At 37.7% G+C, this 17,266-nt stretch overlaps 1 protein-coding gene across 10 annotated transcripts in view; it reads left to right on the top strand.

The window, feature by feature from the left end:
- The window catches only part of LRRC3B (leucine rich repeat containing 3B), a 168,222-nt gene extending 151,587 nt beyond the window's left edge, over positions 1 to 16,635 (top strand). For 8 of the 10 annotated variants that reach the window (XM_055285378.2, XM_055285407.2, XM_055285445.2 and 5 more), the window contains one exon: positions 15,374 to 16,635. In XM_055285378.2, the coding sequence (XP_055141353.1) occupies positions 15,534 to 16,313 (780 nt within the window). In that variant the 5' untranslated portion in view covers positions 15,374 to 15,533 and the 3' untranslated portion in view covers positions 16,314 to 16,635. Of the gene's footprint in view, positions 1 to 217; positions 613 to 7,055; positions 7,128 to 15,373 lie in introns of those variants that run through there. The other 2 variants (XM_055285389.2, XM_055285362.2) reach the window with 2 other exon arrangements.
- The last annotated feature ends 631 nt before the right edge of the window (positions 16,636 to 17,266 follow it).

The raw sequence follows: 17,266 nt of genomic DNA, 5'->3' as shown, positions 1-17,266 counted from the left end.
TGGTAATTGTAGTAGTAGAGGTAGTATTAAATGTTGTCCATTTAAATCTGAATGTATTAATTTATTAATAGCAATGTTTTATTCTATGGGTGATTTCACTATAAAAATAAGAAGACCTGGGGAGGCCTTCAGCAGGGAGCCAAATATATTTGGGAAAATCTGGGTTAATAAATACTTTACTGCAACTGTCAGAACCTTTAACAGGCTGATATCCATTGTGAGTCTCAGAAAGAGTGTTTTTCAGACTTATGACTTCATAATACTCATTTGTAGAACTCTCAGACACCTAACTAACTTTCCATAGAACCCCTGGAAAATGTGAATGTGATTCTGATCCCTTTGAAGGTGTATTCAGAGCTAATAATATTTGCCAAGCATCTACTATGAGACAGTCATTATCAGAACAACATCAGAAATCAATGAAATAAGCATTATTCTTAGTTCTAGTTGAGGAAACTGACATGCAGAACAATTAGTTGGCTTGTCCAAGACCTCCTAGCTGTTATCAGAAATGAAAGTTGAACTTGATTTTATCTAGCTTCAGGTTCTGGATGATTTCTGTACATTTTGTTGAGACCAAGAAAGTTTAAATGGTCCAGAGTGGCTCCACTGGTAAGAAGAGGCACTGTCTCATATACTTTCATATCTTCCACAGCACTTAACACGGAATAAGTTGTCTATCAATCAATGCCTCCTGGCCAATCTCTTTGTTTGTTGCTTAGTTGTTATTTATTATGATTATGCTCATGGTGAAAAATTATGACTATAGAAAATGATATAAGGTAAAAAGTAAAAATTCTCCTTAATATTATCAACCCCCAGAACCGTCCCCTAAAGGTGAAACTATTATCAATTTGTTCTTGTTTTTCCACAACTTTTAAAGCTTTTGCGTGTGTGTGTGTGTAGATGCTTCTGTTCTGCCTTACACAGATGGGATTACACATTCAAATTTTTCTCTCGGTGATATGTATTTGACATCTTTTTATCAGGATTTGCAGATTGCTTCATTCATTTTGTTGATGTACCATATTTATTTAATCATTCTCTTTATGACGAATATTTAGATTAATTCTATTTTTTAGAAAATACTTTTGCTGGGCGTGTTGGCTCACGCCTGTAATCCCAGCACTTTGGGAGGCTGAGGCGCAGGGATCACGAAGTCAGGAGATCAAGACCATCCTGGCTAACACGGTGAAACCCCGTCTCTACTAAAAATACAAAAAATTAGCCGGGCATGGTGGCAGGCGCCTGTAGTCCCAGATACTCGGGAGGCCGAGGCAGGAGAGTGGCGTGAAACTGGGAGGTGGAGCTTGCAGTGAGCTGAGATCCCACCACTGCACTCTAGCCTGGGTGACAGAGCGAGACAACATCTCAGACAAACAAACAAAAAAACTTCTTTATTTTTCTTTGTCGCTGTAACAGACAGTTTGAAAAAACAGTTTTATATACATGTGTTTGCACAGTTACGTTTTTAATAGTAAACACATAAAGGGCATTATTTTTCCCCAATGTCTCTTCTTAGGAAACATAGTGGACCATTTCTAAGAAATATTATAGAATCTGTAGATAAACATGTGTGTTTAAATATATATTTTTGACCAAAAAATAGGACCCTGACTTTCTGGTCTGCTCTGTTCTAACAAGGGAGCAAAAGGACTGAGACAATGGTTCTCATCAGATGCCTGTATGTCCAAAATCCACAATGGCTAAAACCAGGAGAGGGCATTTCAGCCTCCTCAGGCTGTTACCTTCCCATGGAACAGCTCTGCACAGTTTAACTTTCATGCCAAGGACACAGATGTAACCAAACCTTTCTCATTTTAAAGGTATTCCCATTTTGTTATCAGCTGGCTCTTTCAATGATGTAGACCAGGAATGGAATAATTTTATTCCACATTATTTATGGTAGCAAATCATGAGAGACAACCTAAATATCGAACAAAAGAATAATGTGTAAATATATCTAACATACAACCCCATTCACTCAGGTACTATGCAGGCATTAAAATGATGAAAGTCACGACAATTTACAACCCTGAAAAAGACAGAAACACAAAATTGTTACCTATGCTAACATGGCAATTGTAAAATGATGCGTGTATACATACATAAGGCCTGGAAGAACAAAATATTTGATGTGTTACATGTACGAATTATGCATTTTTTTATTTCTTAAAGTTCAAATTTTTTAATGCTATTTGTAAAATTTTAAATTAATAGCCTACAGGGGCTAATCTCTGTGGATGTCTAGGAAGACCATGAGCTGTGCACGGAGGTTTGTTGTAGTCTTAGGGATTGACATATCCTTTTAAAATGGCATTCTGTAAATTTGATCAGACTCTCCCCTAACTCTTAAGAATGCTGTTTGTAAGTGAGGTTACTACATGTTCCATTTTGCGTGGAACTCTTCCTTCTTGAACCTGTTGTCCCAGCACAATTGTCACTAGCATTGCTTTTCACTGTTAGACTTGTCTTTGTTTGTACAATAAATTCTGTGGGCCCCTCACTGTGAGGTACGTACTAACTATCCTGTTCCACCACATTTCTATCTCATCCTGGTTTTATCCTGACCTCTAGTAAACATCATCCCTAGATCATAATTTAACTTTCTATGGCTTAGAAAGTCTTGTACACATCAATGATTTCACTGTATGCAAAAGACCAAAGAAGAATGTATCTGCATCATCAGTGAAATCTTAAAGACATTGTCCATTATGTTGTTTGGCAGCTCTTTCCTAGGATTTTTTGAAAATGATAAAATTTGAAAAAATGTTATCTCTGCTAATAACTAATCGTTTTGACTGTTTTAGATAATAACCATTTTTTTGTTTGTTTGTTTTCTGTCTTTAGCTGCAAGGAAACTCAGAGTTAAGCCAGGTACTTAGTTGCAGCAAAAACTCTTAACTCATATAATGGGGAGTCAGATAGAATTGACTTCAAGTTCTATTCTCCATTTACTACTGTATTAGTTTCCTATAGTTTCTGTTGCAAATTGCCACAATCTTGGTGGCTAAAAATAACACACATCTATTTTCTTATAGTTCTGGAGGTAGAGTCTGAAATCAGTTTCAATGGACAAAAAATCAATTTTGGGGGTAGGGCCACACTAACTCCAAAGACTATAAAGGACAATCCATTGCTTGCAACTTCTAGCTTCTGGTAGCTTGTCAGCACTTCTTGACTTGTGGCTGTATCACTTCAATCCTTACCTTAGTTGTTACATTGCCTTTTCTTCTGTGTTAGATCTCCCTCTGTATCCTTCTTATAAGAGCACTCAAAATTACATTTAGGGCTCATCCAGATAATCCAAGATAATCTTTCCATCTCAAGATCCTTAATTTAATCACATCTGCAAAGATTCTTTTTCCATAAAAGGTAACATTCACGGGTTCCAGAGATCAGGACCTAGATATTTTTAGGCCATTTTTGGCTTATCACAATCTACCCTCTGGTTCCGAAAGATTTATATCCATCCTCCATGCAAAATATATTAATCATATTCAAACATCCCCAAAAATTCTCAATTCATTACAGCATCAACTCAAAGTACAAAATCTCATCTAAATATCACCCCCAAACCCTCACAATTTAGCATTTAAATCAGATATGCAAAGATTCTAGGTATAAGCATCCTGGGAGCAAAATTTCTTTCTATTTTTAAAGTAAAGCTTTTGGCCCAGTGCCTTGTACACAGAAGGTGCCCACAAAATGTTAGCCACCATCAGAATTATGCTGTTCATCCTCTTCCCTCATCATATGGTTCATTTTCTTTACCATTCTATGATTCTGATTTAGCTATGTCTCTGAGCGTGGATCCCCCTTGGAATAACGTGAAAAAGTTGATAAAATGAAATCATTGATTCTTTAGAAATATTGTCATAGCAGAGAGAAGACAAAGTGTAAGATGGTGAAGGCTCCACATTGTCATAGCAGACATCAGTGTAAGATGATGATGGTGGTGGTGGTGGTGGTGGTGGCAGTAGTAGTAGTAATTCTGACTGAGAGTTTATCTTGTAACAGCAGATATTCTAAATGTTTTACATATGTTATCTCATTTAATCCCCATCTCACCCTTGTGAGGTGGAACTTTTATTACCCTCATGTTCAGATGAGAAAACTAGGATAGAGAAATTATGCAATGAGTTAGTGGCGAAGCTGTGATCTCCATATTGGCCAATTAAAACCAAGTGCACCTGCAAATGTCTCGTAGGGCAGTGAAATGGAGTCCTGGAGTTCATGAAATGCAATTGCAGAGAATCACTGCTCATTTCACCTTGGGTTTCCATTTTGTATCACTCTGAGGGGATAAGCCTTACTCTATCTAGGATTCCTAAGACTTTTTTGCGTCACCAAAAAAGGACTTATCTTCCTCTTGAAGATTTTTTTTAAGATGTAGAATCTCCCCTACCCCAAATTTTTATTTGAAAAATTTGAAACTTTCAGACAAGTTGAAAAATTGGTACAATGAACACTTATATATCCATCACCATCCCTTTAAAAATTGTTAAACTTTTTCCATCACTGTTTCTCACAATATATAGGCAGATATATTTCGTTTCTGCCAAATAATTTGACAGCTACAGTTGTCAAGACACTTTACCCCAAAATACTTCAGTATGTGCCTCCTAAGAACAACTACCTCCATTCTACTTATATCAGGATAAATTTCAAGAAATGTAAATTTGATGCAATAATACCTTACATACAGTATACATTCAAATTTCCCCCAGTTGTTCCAATAATGTCCCTTTCTAGCATTTCCTTTAAATCCAGAAGTTGTTCTCTTGCATTGTTTTCAGTTGCGACATCTCTTTTCTTTAATCTAGAACAGTTCTAAAGCCTGTGTTTTATTGTTTTGTTTTGTTTCTTTATATATATATATATTTTTTTTTCTTCAGTGAAATTTCAAAAAGTCCAGATTAGTAAAATGCCTCAAGTTGTGAATTGGTCTGACGCTTTCCTCTTGATAGATTTGGGTTAAATATATATTGGCATGAATACTGTATGTGATGTGAGAATCATTTCCTAATTGGTTATACTTAAGAAAAAGAAATGTGAAACCCTCAAGACAGAATGATCTTATGTTTTAGGAAAATAATTAAATTTTAAATCTAATCATCTTTGAATGGTCATTGACAGTTTTTGAAGCACATTCCACACATATTTTATTGTCTCCTTGTAACTGTGAGACCAATGAGGTGGATATTATTGATGATAGTCCTAGGGCAACTAAGGGATGGAAGTATGTGTTGTGCTAAATTCCTGAAATTCATTCCTTGGGAAGCTGAGGTTTGAATCCAGTTTCTGAGTCTTCATTTTGGATCTCAATCCTGTGTTTTTCCCATCAACCCAGTGAATATTATTACAGCATCTTGTGTAAGAAGGAAGGATGAAGCAGGGTTAAGCAGGATATGTTTTTAAAAAAAAATTGTTACACTCATCCTACTCAGAAGTACAACTGAATTCAGCATAAGTAAGGGCTTTCTAAAGGAAGCTTTCAAGTTATCCTGGACTCTGGTGAATCTTGGAGAGCCTACATTTATGTAGATTAGATGTTAAAAGTTTGCAAAGCTCTCACGTTGTAAATGTCATAAGCATTTGCTGTGAAATAATAGTAGAGAAACAGAAAGAAACCAAGATGGATAGATTCCCACTCAGTCTCCGTATAAACTTGCAGCATGTTGCATAATAAATATGGATGTAGCAAAGACATCGTGGTATCTTTATGCTGTGCTCAGTACCCACAGAGGGATAAATGCTGGGTTCATAAAAAGTGGGTTTTAAAAATGTGTTTGTTTGTTTTTCCAGTGGATTCATTTGTAGGAAGAACTTTTAAACCCACTCTGGAGATCCATAAGCACTAGATCTTGTAGGAAGGAGTTAATGTATTCAGAAGAGTCAATTCTTTCCCAATATATTGAGGGTTTGCTTGAAGATTTATCTTGTGAAATAGATTTCCAAAGTGGAAAAGTAGTGCCTTAACTGACTGAGATCTAGAACAAATGGATTTCATGTGATTTTGATAAAAGTTTTATATCAGAGTGGCCTTTAAGAAATTCTAACAGGAGAAGGGGTTGTATCCCTCTTTGATTTTCCCAAATTTGGCAGAAAGAGGTCATCAGAGGGCTGGTGAGGCATTTGAAACTCAGCATTTGTGTTTACAGACATTCATATAAAAAGTGGCCAGGAAAAGAGATATAGAAACTAATGCATGTTAAATGAGACCTATTCTGGGGGATACCTGAGATGCAGGTCGTTTCCTGCTGCTAACCAGCTGTGTGGCTTTGGGGAGTCTCCATTTTATGAGTTCCTCCACTGTATTAACATAGAGACTAATAATGTCCACTATGTGTTTTTGACAGTGCTGTTTAGAGATAATCAAATGAAAGCATGCATGTGCACTTGCCCCACAAGCTTCTAAAGTAGTTCACAAATGTAAGGCAAATGGATAATTTTAGAGCTTTTGACTTGGAAATATACTTCCCTTAATTTAAAAATCCATCTTCATCCTTGTTTCCTATCTTAGTGGAATCAGTTAGGAAGGAAAAAAATTATAGTTTAGCTGTAAAATGGTGTATGGTGCCATGTTTGATCACACATGCTCTGGAAGCCAAAGGACTTCAGTTAAGTTCTTGCCTCTGTCATTTAGCACTAGTTACCACAAATGGGTTATATAACCTCTTTAAGCCTCAATTTGTTCATCTGTACAAGGGTTGCAATTACTAGCTTTTAGGGGACTTGAGAGAATTGTGGTGAGGTGATACATGTGTAACCAGTATAAAATGAAACTTTCCTTCTTGCCTCTACTGTTCCTTTAATTTCTATCCTCTTGATCATTCTCTTCTAGTCCCTGAATGCAAACATTAGTAAGCCCCATACTGTTGTACTTACTCCTAGATAATAGATTGTCCTAATATTATTTTAAGTCAAAAACTCAGTTAATTTAAACGAAAATAAAAATTAATCATGATCATTTAAATGTACAGTTTAACAGATTAACAAAAACCCTGAATTTCATTTAATATTTAACTGTTCTCCCCTTCCCTTTGTTTCAGGCTCAAAGGGAAAGAGGATTTAGTAAGTGGCTTGATTTCTCTTCTCTGCCTTCCATTCCACCCAACCCCCAGGTGAGCATAACTGGGTGGCAGCTGCTCAGGAGGTAGAATTAATAGGATGATGAGAGGATTCAGGTCTCTCTCTCCTGAGGCTTCCATGCCCTCCCGCCATGTGGCTCCCCTGACTCTGATAGTGGATTCGTTTCAGGTGGCCACTTGCTCAAAATCTAAGCGTCTACCCTACAGTTTTGTGTTGCTGGAGTCCCTCTGTTCTCCGAAGGAATCCTATGGGACAGTGAAATAAGACTCAAGATGCTTGCTCCTTGAAAATCTATTCCCCTCTAGTGACCACATTTGACCTATAGGAAATAGTTTCCCATCCCTTATTGACAAATTCTGGGAGTGTAGGCTCACCCCAACATTGAAACATCACCCAACTCCATCTCCAAACAACAGGTTAACCTGGTTCTCTTTCCAAGACACTCTGCCTCCCAACTCCAGGGGTCATGTACTAAACTTTCTCCTTTCCTTGGGAATGTGATATGATAGGTACCTCCTGACTGTTTTACTTTCAAAGTGGGCAAGGACACATTGACTCACAGAACATGTGTCTGCCCAGCTTTATATGGTAACTTAACGCCTTAATTCCAAAAAAAGTTACGTGGTTAACTCTACATTCATTTAACCAAGAACCTTGTCAGAATTTCAATTTTACCATCCTGCTAGATGAATTCATCACTTAACAAATACCTGATGTATAATAAATGCCAAGCAAATGATAGCTGTGTTGTAATGAAATGAGAATGGATTATAATTCATTTCAACAAATGTTTATTAAATTCTTACCATCAGCAATGTGAGAATGTAAAATGCATAAGACACTGACCCTGCCTGTTGGAACCTCATGGTCTAGCAGTAGAGAAGGTAAAAAGTGATGTATTTAATATGAAGTAGAAAACAGTAAATAATATAGTAACGGCTGGAATATTAGAGAAAGGAGAGTTTGGAGATTGCAAGAGTTCCTTGCCTTAAACAGTTCTGGATCTGCTACCAGATTATTCTCTTTTTAAATGAAAATATTCTCTGTTCTTCATGCATCTGTCTGCCTTGTCAGTTCATATCCTTGACTAAAGGATCACAGCTGTTATTAATGAGCCACCTAAATGACTCATGGGCCAGAACTTTATAATTGGATTTTAAATCAGGAAAGTTATTCTACAGTGTAGAGATCTTCAGTTTGATTGGTTTCTGATAAATCTATTTGTGGAACGAACTGCCATTCATCATCGGTTTTCTCCTCATTGAGCTATTTGTTAAATTCATGTTTCTGTGTCTGTGTAAGAAAACATGGTGGGAGATACAACCGTAAAAGGAGATTGTTATGAACCATCAGGGGTCATTAGTGCTTTTTTGACCTGCAGGATGATGTGGTTAAGAGTGTTACTTTAATCTGACATTAGAAGAATGGAAGCACAGAGACTGGACACCAACAATTCATGAAGGAGGCTTTTGCTCTTTTAGAACAGGATGTTGGAGATCTGAATTAGGAAAGAGGCCATGAGAATGCAAAGCAAGGGACAGGTAGAATGGAGAACAGAAATAAAAACTTCAAGAAATCGGGAGGGAAGAAAGGTGGCCTACACTGGAGGCGGGAGTCATTGGGTAAAGCTGAGGGTAAAATTATGATTTTACTTTTGGGTATGCAAAGTTTGAGGCCCTGATGAACTCTTCCTGTAGTAGACAGTTGAGAATGGAAATGGAGAACTAAAGTCCATGGCAGAACTCAGTGCTAAAGATGTGAATGAAGAAGTTATTATCTCCAAACATGATCCCAAAGACCAGCAGTGGAAAAATTACTTATGCAATTTATTCACTTGAATTAGCCGGGTCCCAACTCTCTTTTCCTAGTTATTTTAGTCACAAATACACAGGAATTAGACATATTGATGGTTGATGCAACCCATATTTATTTTATGGATAACCTGATCATATAAATAAATCATATCTAAGCTCTATGATAGTCAATAAGACTAATTTTGGGATATTGCATTAAAGATATCAAGTACTCAGACTTTAGGTTTTGTGAAAATAAACAAAAACCACCCAAATGAGAATAAGCAAATGCTATTCATTCAGAGCTTTCTACAGCAAAAGAGGCAACCACCATCCCTTGCATTTGACAGACTCAAAGGCTGGCAGAGGAGTGTAAAAGCATTATAGTGGGAAAAAAGGAAGGCTTCAGGAGAGTTTTGGTTGAAGGCTGTTGACATGGAGAAGCTATAGGTGTGCTAACAGAAGAATGGCAGCCTACATGATTGGTTACGGGTGTACATTACCTGTTCTTTGGTTGGTCCTAAGTTGGAAGCAGGGTCAAAAATTAGGAAAACTGTCAGTTAATAATCATTTCTTGGCTGATTTGGGCTGTTTGCTACAGAGATTGTGGTTTGGTTTCCTGTTCTAGTTGCTGCAGATTGTGCATCAGAGATCTATTTTTGTATACGGTGTGCCCACTGTCCATTTGTATATTCAGTCTCTCATCATGAAACATGTACTGCTTTTAATAATTCATTGTTCTTTCATTTGCCTTTGCCATCTTGGCCACCATTGTTCAACTCTTTCATGCACTGAATAGTTGCTTTCTGAGGCATTAAATTTAGGTCATTTTTTGGCTAATCCTAGTCCTTTTGCATTATCTTTTAAATATTTATTGCAAAATAAAATAAAATATACATTTATACCATCAGGAGTTAGTTAAAACCGTACAAAAGAATATAAAATAAAAAGGCAATTCCTCTTCTCTGCCTGACAGCCCCTCAGTTCCACTACTCGCTTGGAGTTAACCATTACTAATGGTTTCTAATACACCCTTTTGGAAGTGATCTATGCATATGTAAACATATTAATTGCATATTTATATTTGCATATTTATCTTCTTTAAAAAATCTACACAAATGTGATTATAAGTATTTGCTTTTTTTTGAGCTGCTCTTTAGGGTAATCTTTGGACATCTTTATATCATCAACAGCTTATTCTTCAATTTTAAATTTTTGATAGATATTCCCAAATTGCTTATATGACAAGAGTGCACTATCTATCCTCTTATCAAGTGTTTGAGAACGCTTTGTTCTTAACATGTTTATTGACACTAAATAGTATGCCTAATTTTAATCTAGATGATAAGTACTTTAACCTGAATTTATTTTACTGTCATTGAGATCAAGAATCTTTTCATATTGTTTATTTTGTATACATCATATACATTGCCATTTATGTATATTATTTTCCCATCCATTTTTCTTTTCTGCTTTTTTTCTTTTTATTTTTTAGAGACAGGGTCTTGCCATGTTGCCCTGTCTGGACTCAAACTTCTGGGCTCAAATAATCCTTGCACCTTAACCTCATAAGTAGCAGGGACTATAGGTGTGTACTGTTGCACCCAGCTCTCCATTTTTTTAATTATTCTTTTGTAAGGATTTTCTGTATATTAAAATAATCATCAACCTTTTGTTTTGTCATTTGTTCTTTGACTTTGCTTATGACCTTAACTTTTTGCCATAGAGAAGTTTTAAATTTTAAATAATTAAATGTATGAGGGTTTTTCCCATTGATTTGAATTTTATGTTTTAAATTAAAAGCCCTTCCTGTTTTGCTATTTCCTTTTTAATCAAATTCTCCTGTTTGTTTAGTAATAGAGTTGCATAGACTATAATTGGAAGAAACTGGTGTATCTGGTATTTCTCTGTGAATTGGTACACTCACTTATCTCAGAAGGGTTAATAAAAGCTTTTGGGTTAGAATCTCTGAATGTTTCTATCAATCACTTAATGATGAAAAGAAAGGAATAAGCAGAAAGACAGTTGTTAATCAGCCACTGAATGGCCTGTCTTCTCACTGAATGAACAGCCTGTTAAATGCAGTGGTTTTTTTCTTCTGGAAATGGTATTTGATGGTTGCCACCCAATCCCAGAATTAACTGCTGATGCTCAGAAATCTGGGTGGCAAGAAAATATGAGCGAGATATGAGTCTGGATAAAATAATTCTCCTTTGGGGTGCAGTGCATACTTAAACACCACATCCAGAAATATTACTGCTTCCTGCTTGACCCAGACGTAGTTAAAGGGAATGAGTAGATGGGGACAGGGTAGTCCAGTGAGTTGAGATTTGCAGAGGGGCAGTTAGGAGGGAGGAAAGATGCTGTTTAACTTGGTCCATCCCTTTGATGGGTCTTATTCCTTATCAGAAAGACAGGCGGTATTGCTGTTGCTGTTTTTGCCATTACCAGTGTGACCCCAGGCCCTTCTTTATGTTCTAACCACCCATTCTGAAGTTAGTAGGAAGGCACTCTTCTTGCCCAGCAGCATAGCTTGTTTACTGCTTTGGGTTTGTGTGTAGATGTGATTCAATCAGAGCAGGAGGGAGTTTTAGGCTTCCAAGCTTTTTAGCCCTGTATTCTGCTGGATGATAACCAATGTCAGAAGAATATCCACCTCTTTTTCTCTGAGGCACATGTCCTCATGTTGACCTGTCTAGTAATATAAAGCAAACTGATAATTCCTTTGAAAACTACAGAACCAGTATCAAAGAGTGGAGAGCAGCTCTTCCATCCTCTCTGGTGAAGATGACCTTGAATTGATACCTTTGGCTTTGCTGTCTACATCCTGGACATCTGTCTAAGGCTTTTTGCACTGCTAAAGCAATAGAAATTTATTTCTTACAGTTCTGGAGCCTGCAAAATCAAGGTGCCAGAAGATTTGGTTTCTGGTGAGGTCCTGTTTGTCGGCTTATAGATGGCTCTCTTCTCTCTGTTTCTTCACACGGCAGAAGGGATGAGAGAATTCTCTGGGGCCTCTTTTATAAGAGCACTAATTCCATTCATGATGGCTCTGCTTTCATGACCTAATCACTTCTCAAAGGCCCCACCTCCAAATATCCTCACACTGGGGATTAGATTTAGATATCAGAATATGTGAAGGACCCACATATTCAAACCATAGCAGCATGCCAGGGCTCAGCTGTCTACATCCTGCATCTTTTGTCACTTTATTCTGGCTGGGGGTGATGGCTCTAGAGGCTGAATCACAGTAGCTCAGCAATATAGCCAATCCCAGAAGATTTTGTTCTCTTTTTATCAAACATAATAGGGAGAAAATGAAATACTTAGTTGAAGTCCAATTTCTTTGAAAGCAAGGGGTGCTCTGTATTTGTACTCCTAACAAGCATTACATCCAGTCTACAGGTAGACCATTTGGGATATGATGGATTCCATCTCAAGAAAGACTGCAATCTGAGTAGAGAACTCAACCTGTGTCCTAAACATTTCTTATATGTGACCATGACCATTGGACTGATCATTCTGGAGAAACCCTGATTAAGTGTAAAGAAGCCTGCTGAGGAAGAGTTCCATTCTTCTTTCCATCTCCTAGGAGCCTGAACATATATGACTTTTCCAAAGTCCATTATGTTGCCATATAAGACCAGTAGACATTTGATGAGCCGATGTTTATGTTTAAAATATTTATAAAAATAATTGCCCTGGAGAAGAAAAAGCATACCTAGACTCTTCAATATTTTGTTGCTTTATTCATATAACAGATATTTATTTAGTTCTCACTATATGCCAAGCACTATGCTGGGTGTTGGGAATGTATCCGAGAATAATTATAGTAACTATGGCTAAGAAACACTGTTCTTTTACTACCAGTTTCATACTGTGCTAAGTGCTTTACATGGATTACTTCATATAACCCTCAAATCAACCTTGTAATTATCTTTGTATAAAGAAAGATTATAAAAGCACCTAAAGAAACTGGGGTTTAGAGAGGTTGTGTAAGTTCCCCTAAGAACACCACTACTAATAAGAATTAAACCTGGGATACAGGCCGGGAGCAGTGGCTCACACCTGTAATCCTAGCACTTTGGGAGGCCAAGGCAGGTAGATCACTTAAGGTCAGGAGTTCAAGACCAGCCTGGCTAACACGGTGAAACCCTGTCTCTACCAAAAATACAAAAAAAAAAAAAAAATAGCTAGGCGTGGTGGTGTGTGCCTGTAGTTCCAGATACTTGGGAGGCTGAGGTGGGAGAATTGCTGGAACGTGGGAGGTGGAGATTTGCAGTGAGCCGAGATCATACCATTGCTCTCCAGCCTGGGCAACAGAGCAACACTCCATCTCAAAAAATAAAAATAAAATAATAAATAAATAAAGTTGATATACAAACTTAGTGTACTTTTTACTTTTTAATTGCTTACTATTGTCTCTGCAAGAGGCAGAAACAAGCCTCTGCCATCGTGGAGATTGTACTCTGAATAGAGAACATTTCTTTTCTATGCCAAACTCCTTTAATGAATCCAAACAGAAATATGAAGTGTCCTCCAGAAAAGGCTTCTCATCTTTCAGCACGTTTTAGGATGGTTGCATATACTCAATGGATGGAAATCACTTGTTTGATGTGGACTCCCTTTATTTTCTTCAATTACATTAATTTCTTCTATCTCCTGTGTTTTTCTCATGCCCTTTTCCTAGAATTCGTTGCCTTGTCCTTCTACTCCTCTGTCTTCTCTCTTCCCTTCCACACCTGTTTTTTTTTTTTCTTTCCCATCTAGATTCCTAGAGTCCCCAAGTGCCATGCAATACAGTTTTGAAGGGAAACTTGAAAGGGAGGACACTTTCATTGCCAGTGAAATGATCTGTTGATTGATGGAGGGCTTAGTAAGCTTAGGGTGTCTCTTTAGCATTCTCTGGTATTTAAGGGAGTCAGTTTTCCAAAAGCACATCCGCTCCATTCTGCTGTTGCTAATCTCATTTTTTCCATGATTAACAATCCAGATCATCATGTTTTCAGCTCACATTAATCTTCTCTTCTGTGAGTTTGGTAACATTTGGAGTCATTTCCCTCTGTATTTATCCATCTGGAATCTTCATAAAAGATAAGTTTTCAGAAAGTCATTAGTTGCTCATGCAGAAAGTTGTTTGTTGTTCACTGCTGTAAGAGGAGTGAATGCTCTTGTTTCTTAGATCCTGGGAGGGAATCTTCTAAGTCAGGCATGGGTTCCCTTCAAAATGCAGAGGGACCCCTCACTTGAGCTCCATGGGGTCCTCAACTTGGAACAGTATTCATGGCATAAAAGATAGGACTGCAACATAACAGCATCAGAAATCACAATAAGCAATGCTTGCTGGATACTTATAGAGCAGATGAGACTGGAAGAAAGTGTGTGGATAGTGGAAAGAGTTTTGATATTAATGAGTCAGAACAAACACTTTGGCTTGAGTCCTGTCTCTACATCTCAATCTGTGTGACCTTGGGTAAGTAACCTCATCTCTCTGGGATGCACTTGTCTCCTATGTGAACTGGTCCCAAAGATGTGTGCTTTCTTCTCTATATTAAAGGGTAATTTTGAGAGTTAACTTATATTCTTACCTCTGCTCTCTGCCGTCGAGTAAGTTTCGTAACTTTGTTCATCACTTAATTTTGTAATTTCTGTGCCCCCTGCCAACACTAACAGTACATATATGCAACATGCAATATATAGAGAGTGAAGTCTATTGGGGAAGTCTTCAAAGACAGTATTTCTTAATTCTTTTGTTACATAAAAAAGTCATATAGGTGTGTGCCATATTTAAGCATTTATTGGGAAGGGGATATGGTCCTTAGAAAAGAGAGAGAGGATCCTCTGGAAATTCAGTGAAAAGCATCCTCCCAGGTATAATGTACTTTTAAGAGATCACAAGGAAGGCAACTATCCTGGAGGTTCTTGGCTGTCAGCCTCTAGCAATATTTTGTTGGTATGCATTTATTATTTTCTTAATTCAAGTAAGATGTTTCTTTAGAGACAATATTCCAAATCGGGCATCCGTTCAAAAGCCATGACAGATATCCCTGTCTATAGTCATTAACCATGAAATATTGGTATTATTTCTCATTGCTGCCCAAGTGCAGGACTAAATTGCATTAATGCATCTGTTATCTCAGAAAGGGTGAGAGACATAATTAAATTTTATTTCTGTAGAATTTGAAGGGGTCCAGGATGTGGAGAGCAGCAGAGAAATAGGGAGTATATGTTCTCATTCTATCCACCTGAAAACCAGGCAACAGAATTCAGAAATATCTTCATATGTTGACAGTTCTCTCCCCCAGCACCTGGGATTTGAACAGGAGACTCCCATTTCACAGATAACTCCCAGCGGCATTGATGGAAATTACCTGCATAACTAATCCCCTTGCTCACGCAGAATGCCAGACACCTAAGAACACCTTTAATTACAATGTACCTCCCTTTGCAAAGGAACTAATTGCATCTGTTTCCCTTTCCTTTAGGTGCCCAAGCAAGGAAAGAAATAATGAAGAGACACATGTGTTAGCTGCAGCCTTTTGAACCACGCAAGAAGGAAATCAATAGTGTGGACAGGGCTGGAACCATTACCACGCTTGTTGGAGTAAATGAGGAATGGGCTCGTGATTATGCTGACATTCCAGCATGAATCTGGTAGACCTGTGGTTAACCCGTTCCCTCTCCATGTGTCTCCTCCTACAAAGTTTTGTTCTTATGATACTGTGCTTTCATTCTGCCAGTATGTGTCCCAAGGGCTGTCTTTGTTCTTCCTCTGGGGGTTTAAATGTCACCTGTAGCAATGCAAATCTCAAGGAAATACCTAGAGATCTTCCTCCTGAAACAGTCTTACTGTATCTGGACTCCAATCAGATCACATCTATTCCCAATGAAATTTTTAAGGACCTCCATCAACTGAGAGTTCTCAACCTGTCCAAAAATGGCATTGAGTTTATTGATGAGCATGCCTTCAAAGGAGTAGCTGAAACCTTGCAGACTCTGGACTTGTCCGACAATCGGATTCAAAGTGTACACAAAAATGCCTTCAATAACCTGAAGGCCAGGGCCAGAATTGCCAACAACCCCTGGCACTGCGACTGTACTCTACAGCAAGTTCTGAGGAGCATGGCGTCCAATCATGAGACAGCCCACAACGTGATCTGTAAAACGTCCGTGTTGGATGAACATGCTGGCAGACCATTCCTCAATGCTGCCAATGACGCTGACCTTTGTAACCTCCCTAAAAAAACTACCGATTATGCCATGCTGGTCACCATGTTTGGCTGGTTCACCATGGTGATCTCATATGTGGTATATTATGTGAGGCAAAATCAGGAGGATGCCCGGAGACACCTCGAATACTTGAAATCCCTGCCAAGCAGGCAAAAGAAAGCAGATGAACCTGATGATATTAGCACTGTGGTATAGTGTCCAAACTGACTGGTGTTGAGAAAGAAAGTAGTTTGCGATTGCAGTAGAAATAAGTGGTTTACTTCTCCCATCCATTGTAAACATTTGAAACTTTGTATTTCAGTTTCTTTTGAATTATGCCACTGCTGAACTTTTAACAAACACTACAACATAACAAATAATTTTAGTTTAGGTGATCCACCCCTTAATTGTACCCCCGATGGTATATATCTGAGTAAGCTACTATCTGAACATCATTAGATCCATCTCACTATTTAATAATGAAATTTATTTTTTTAATTTAAAACGAAATAAAAGCTTAACTTTGAACCATGGAAAACAGAGTGACTTATTGGTCAAGAAAACAGTATAGTCATTCTACTTGCTCTAAAGAAAAACAGACAACCTTTATGAACTCAAAGAACTATCACAATGAAAAAATGTGTTATTAAGCCCTACTGTACACTAGGGAGCCATAGCTGAATTATTGGGCAAGTTAAGTATCTGTCAGACTCTAAAATACTGAGCTTTACTAGGTGGTTATACACAAGTGTGGCATCCTTCAGAGGCTTAAGTCAGGATGCCTTTTGGCATTTACTCTTCAAAAATAGATATAATTAGCTATTGAATCCAAATACTTATTGTACCTTTGCTCTATGCTGGACAAAATGGAAAAGAAAAAGACAGCACATAGCCTGCACTCAAGATTACTTTCTGGTGGACTGGGGTGTGTGTGACAAATATAGAAATGGTTATGCTAGGGAGGAAGGTCCTTGTAATCATGTAGCATCAACTGGGTGCAAGCACTGTGAGAGGCATTTTTATGCTATTATTGTGCCTTTAAACTCTCACAACAAGAAAAGAAAGTGACAGCTGCTCTATTTACATAGGAAAAAACTTCAAGTAAGAGAGGTTCATTGATTTGCCAGGTAGAAAGTATTAGAACTTAAGTTTGAATCAGATCTGTCTCC

This window comes from Symphalangus syndactylus, chromosome 1 (assembly GCF_028878055.3).
Source record: "Symphalangus syndactylus isolate Jambi chromosome 1, NHGRI_mSymSyn1-v2.1_pri, whole genome shotgun sequence".
In the NCBI taxonomy this organism is placed as follows: Eukaryota; Metazoa; Chordata; class Mammalia; order Primates; family Hylobatidae; genus Symphalangus; species Symphalangus syndactylus.
The sequence above is the reverse complement of the archived record's forward strand: the minus strand, read 5'-3'. Positions and strand labels throughout refer to the sequence as shown.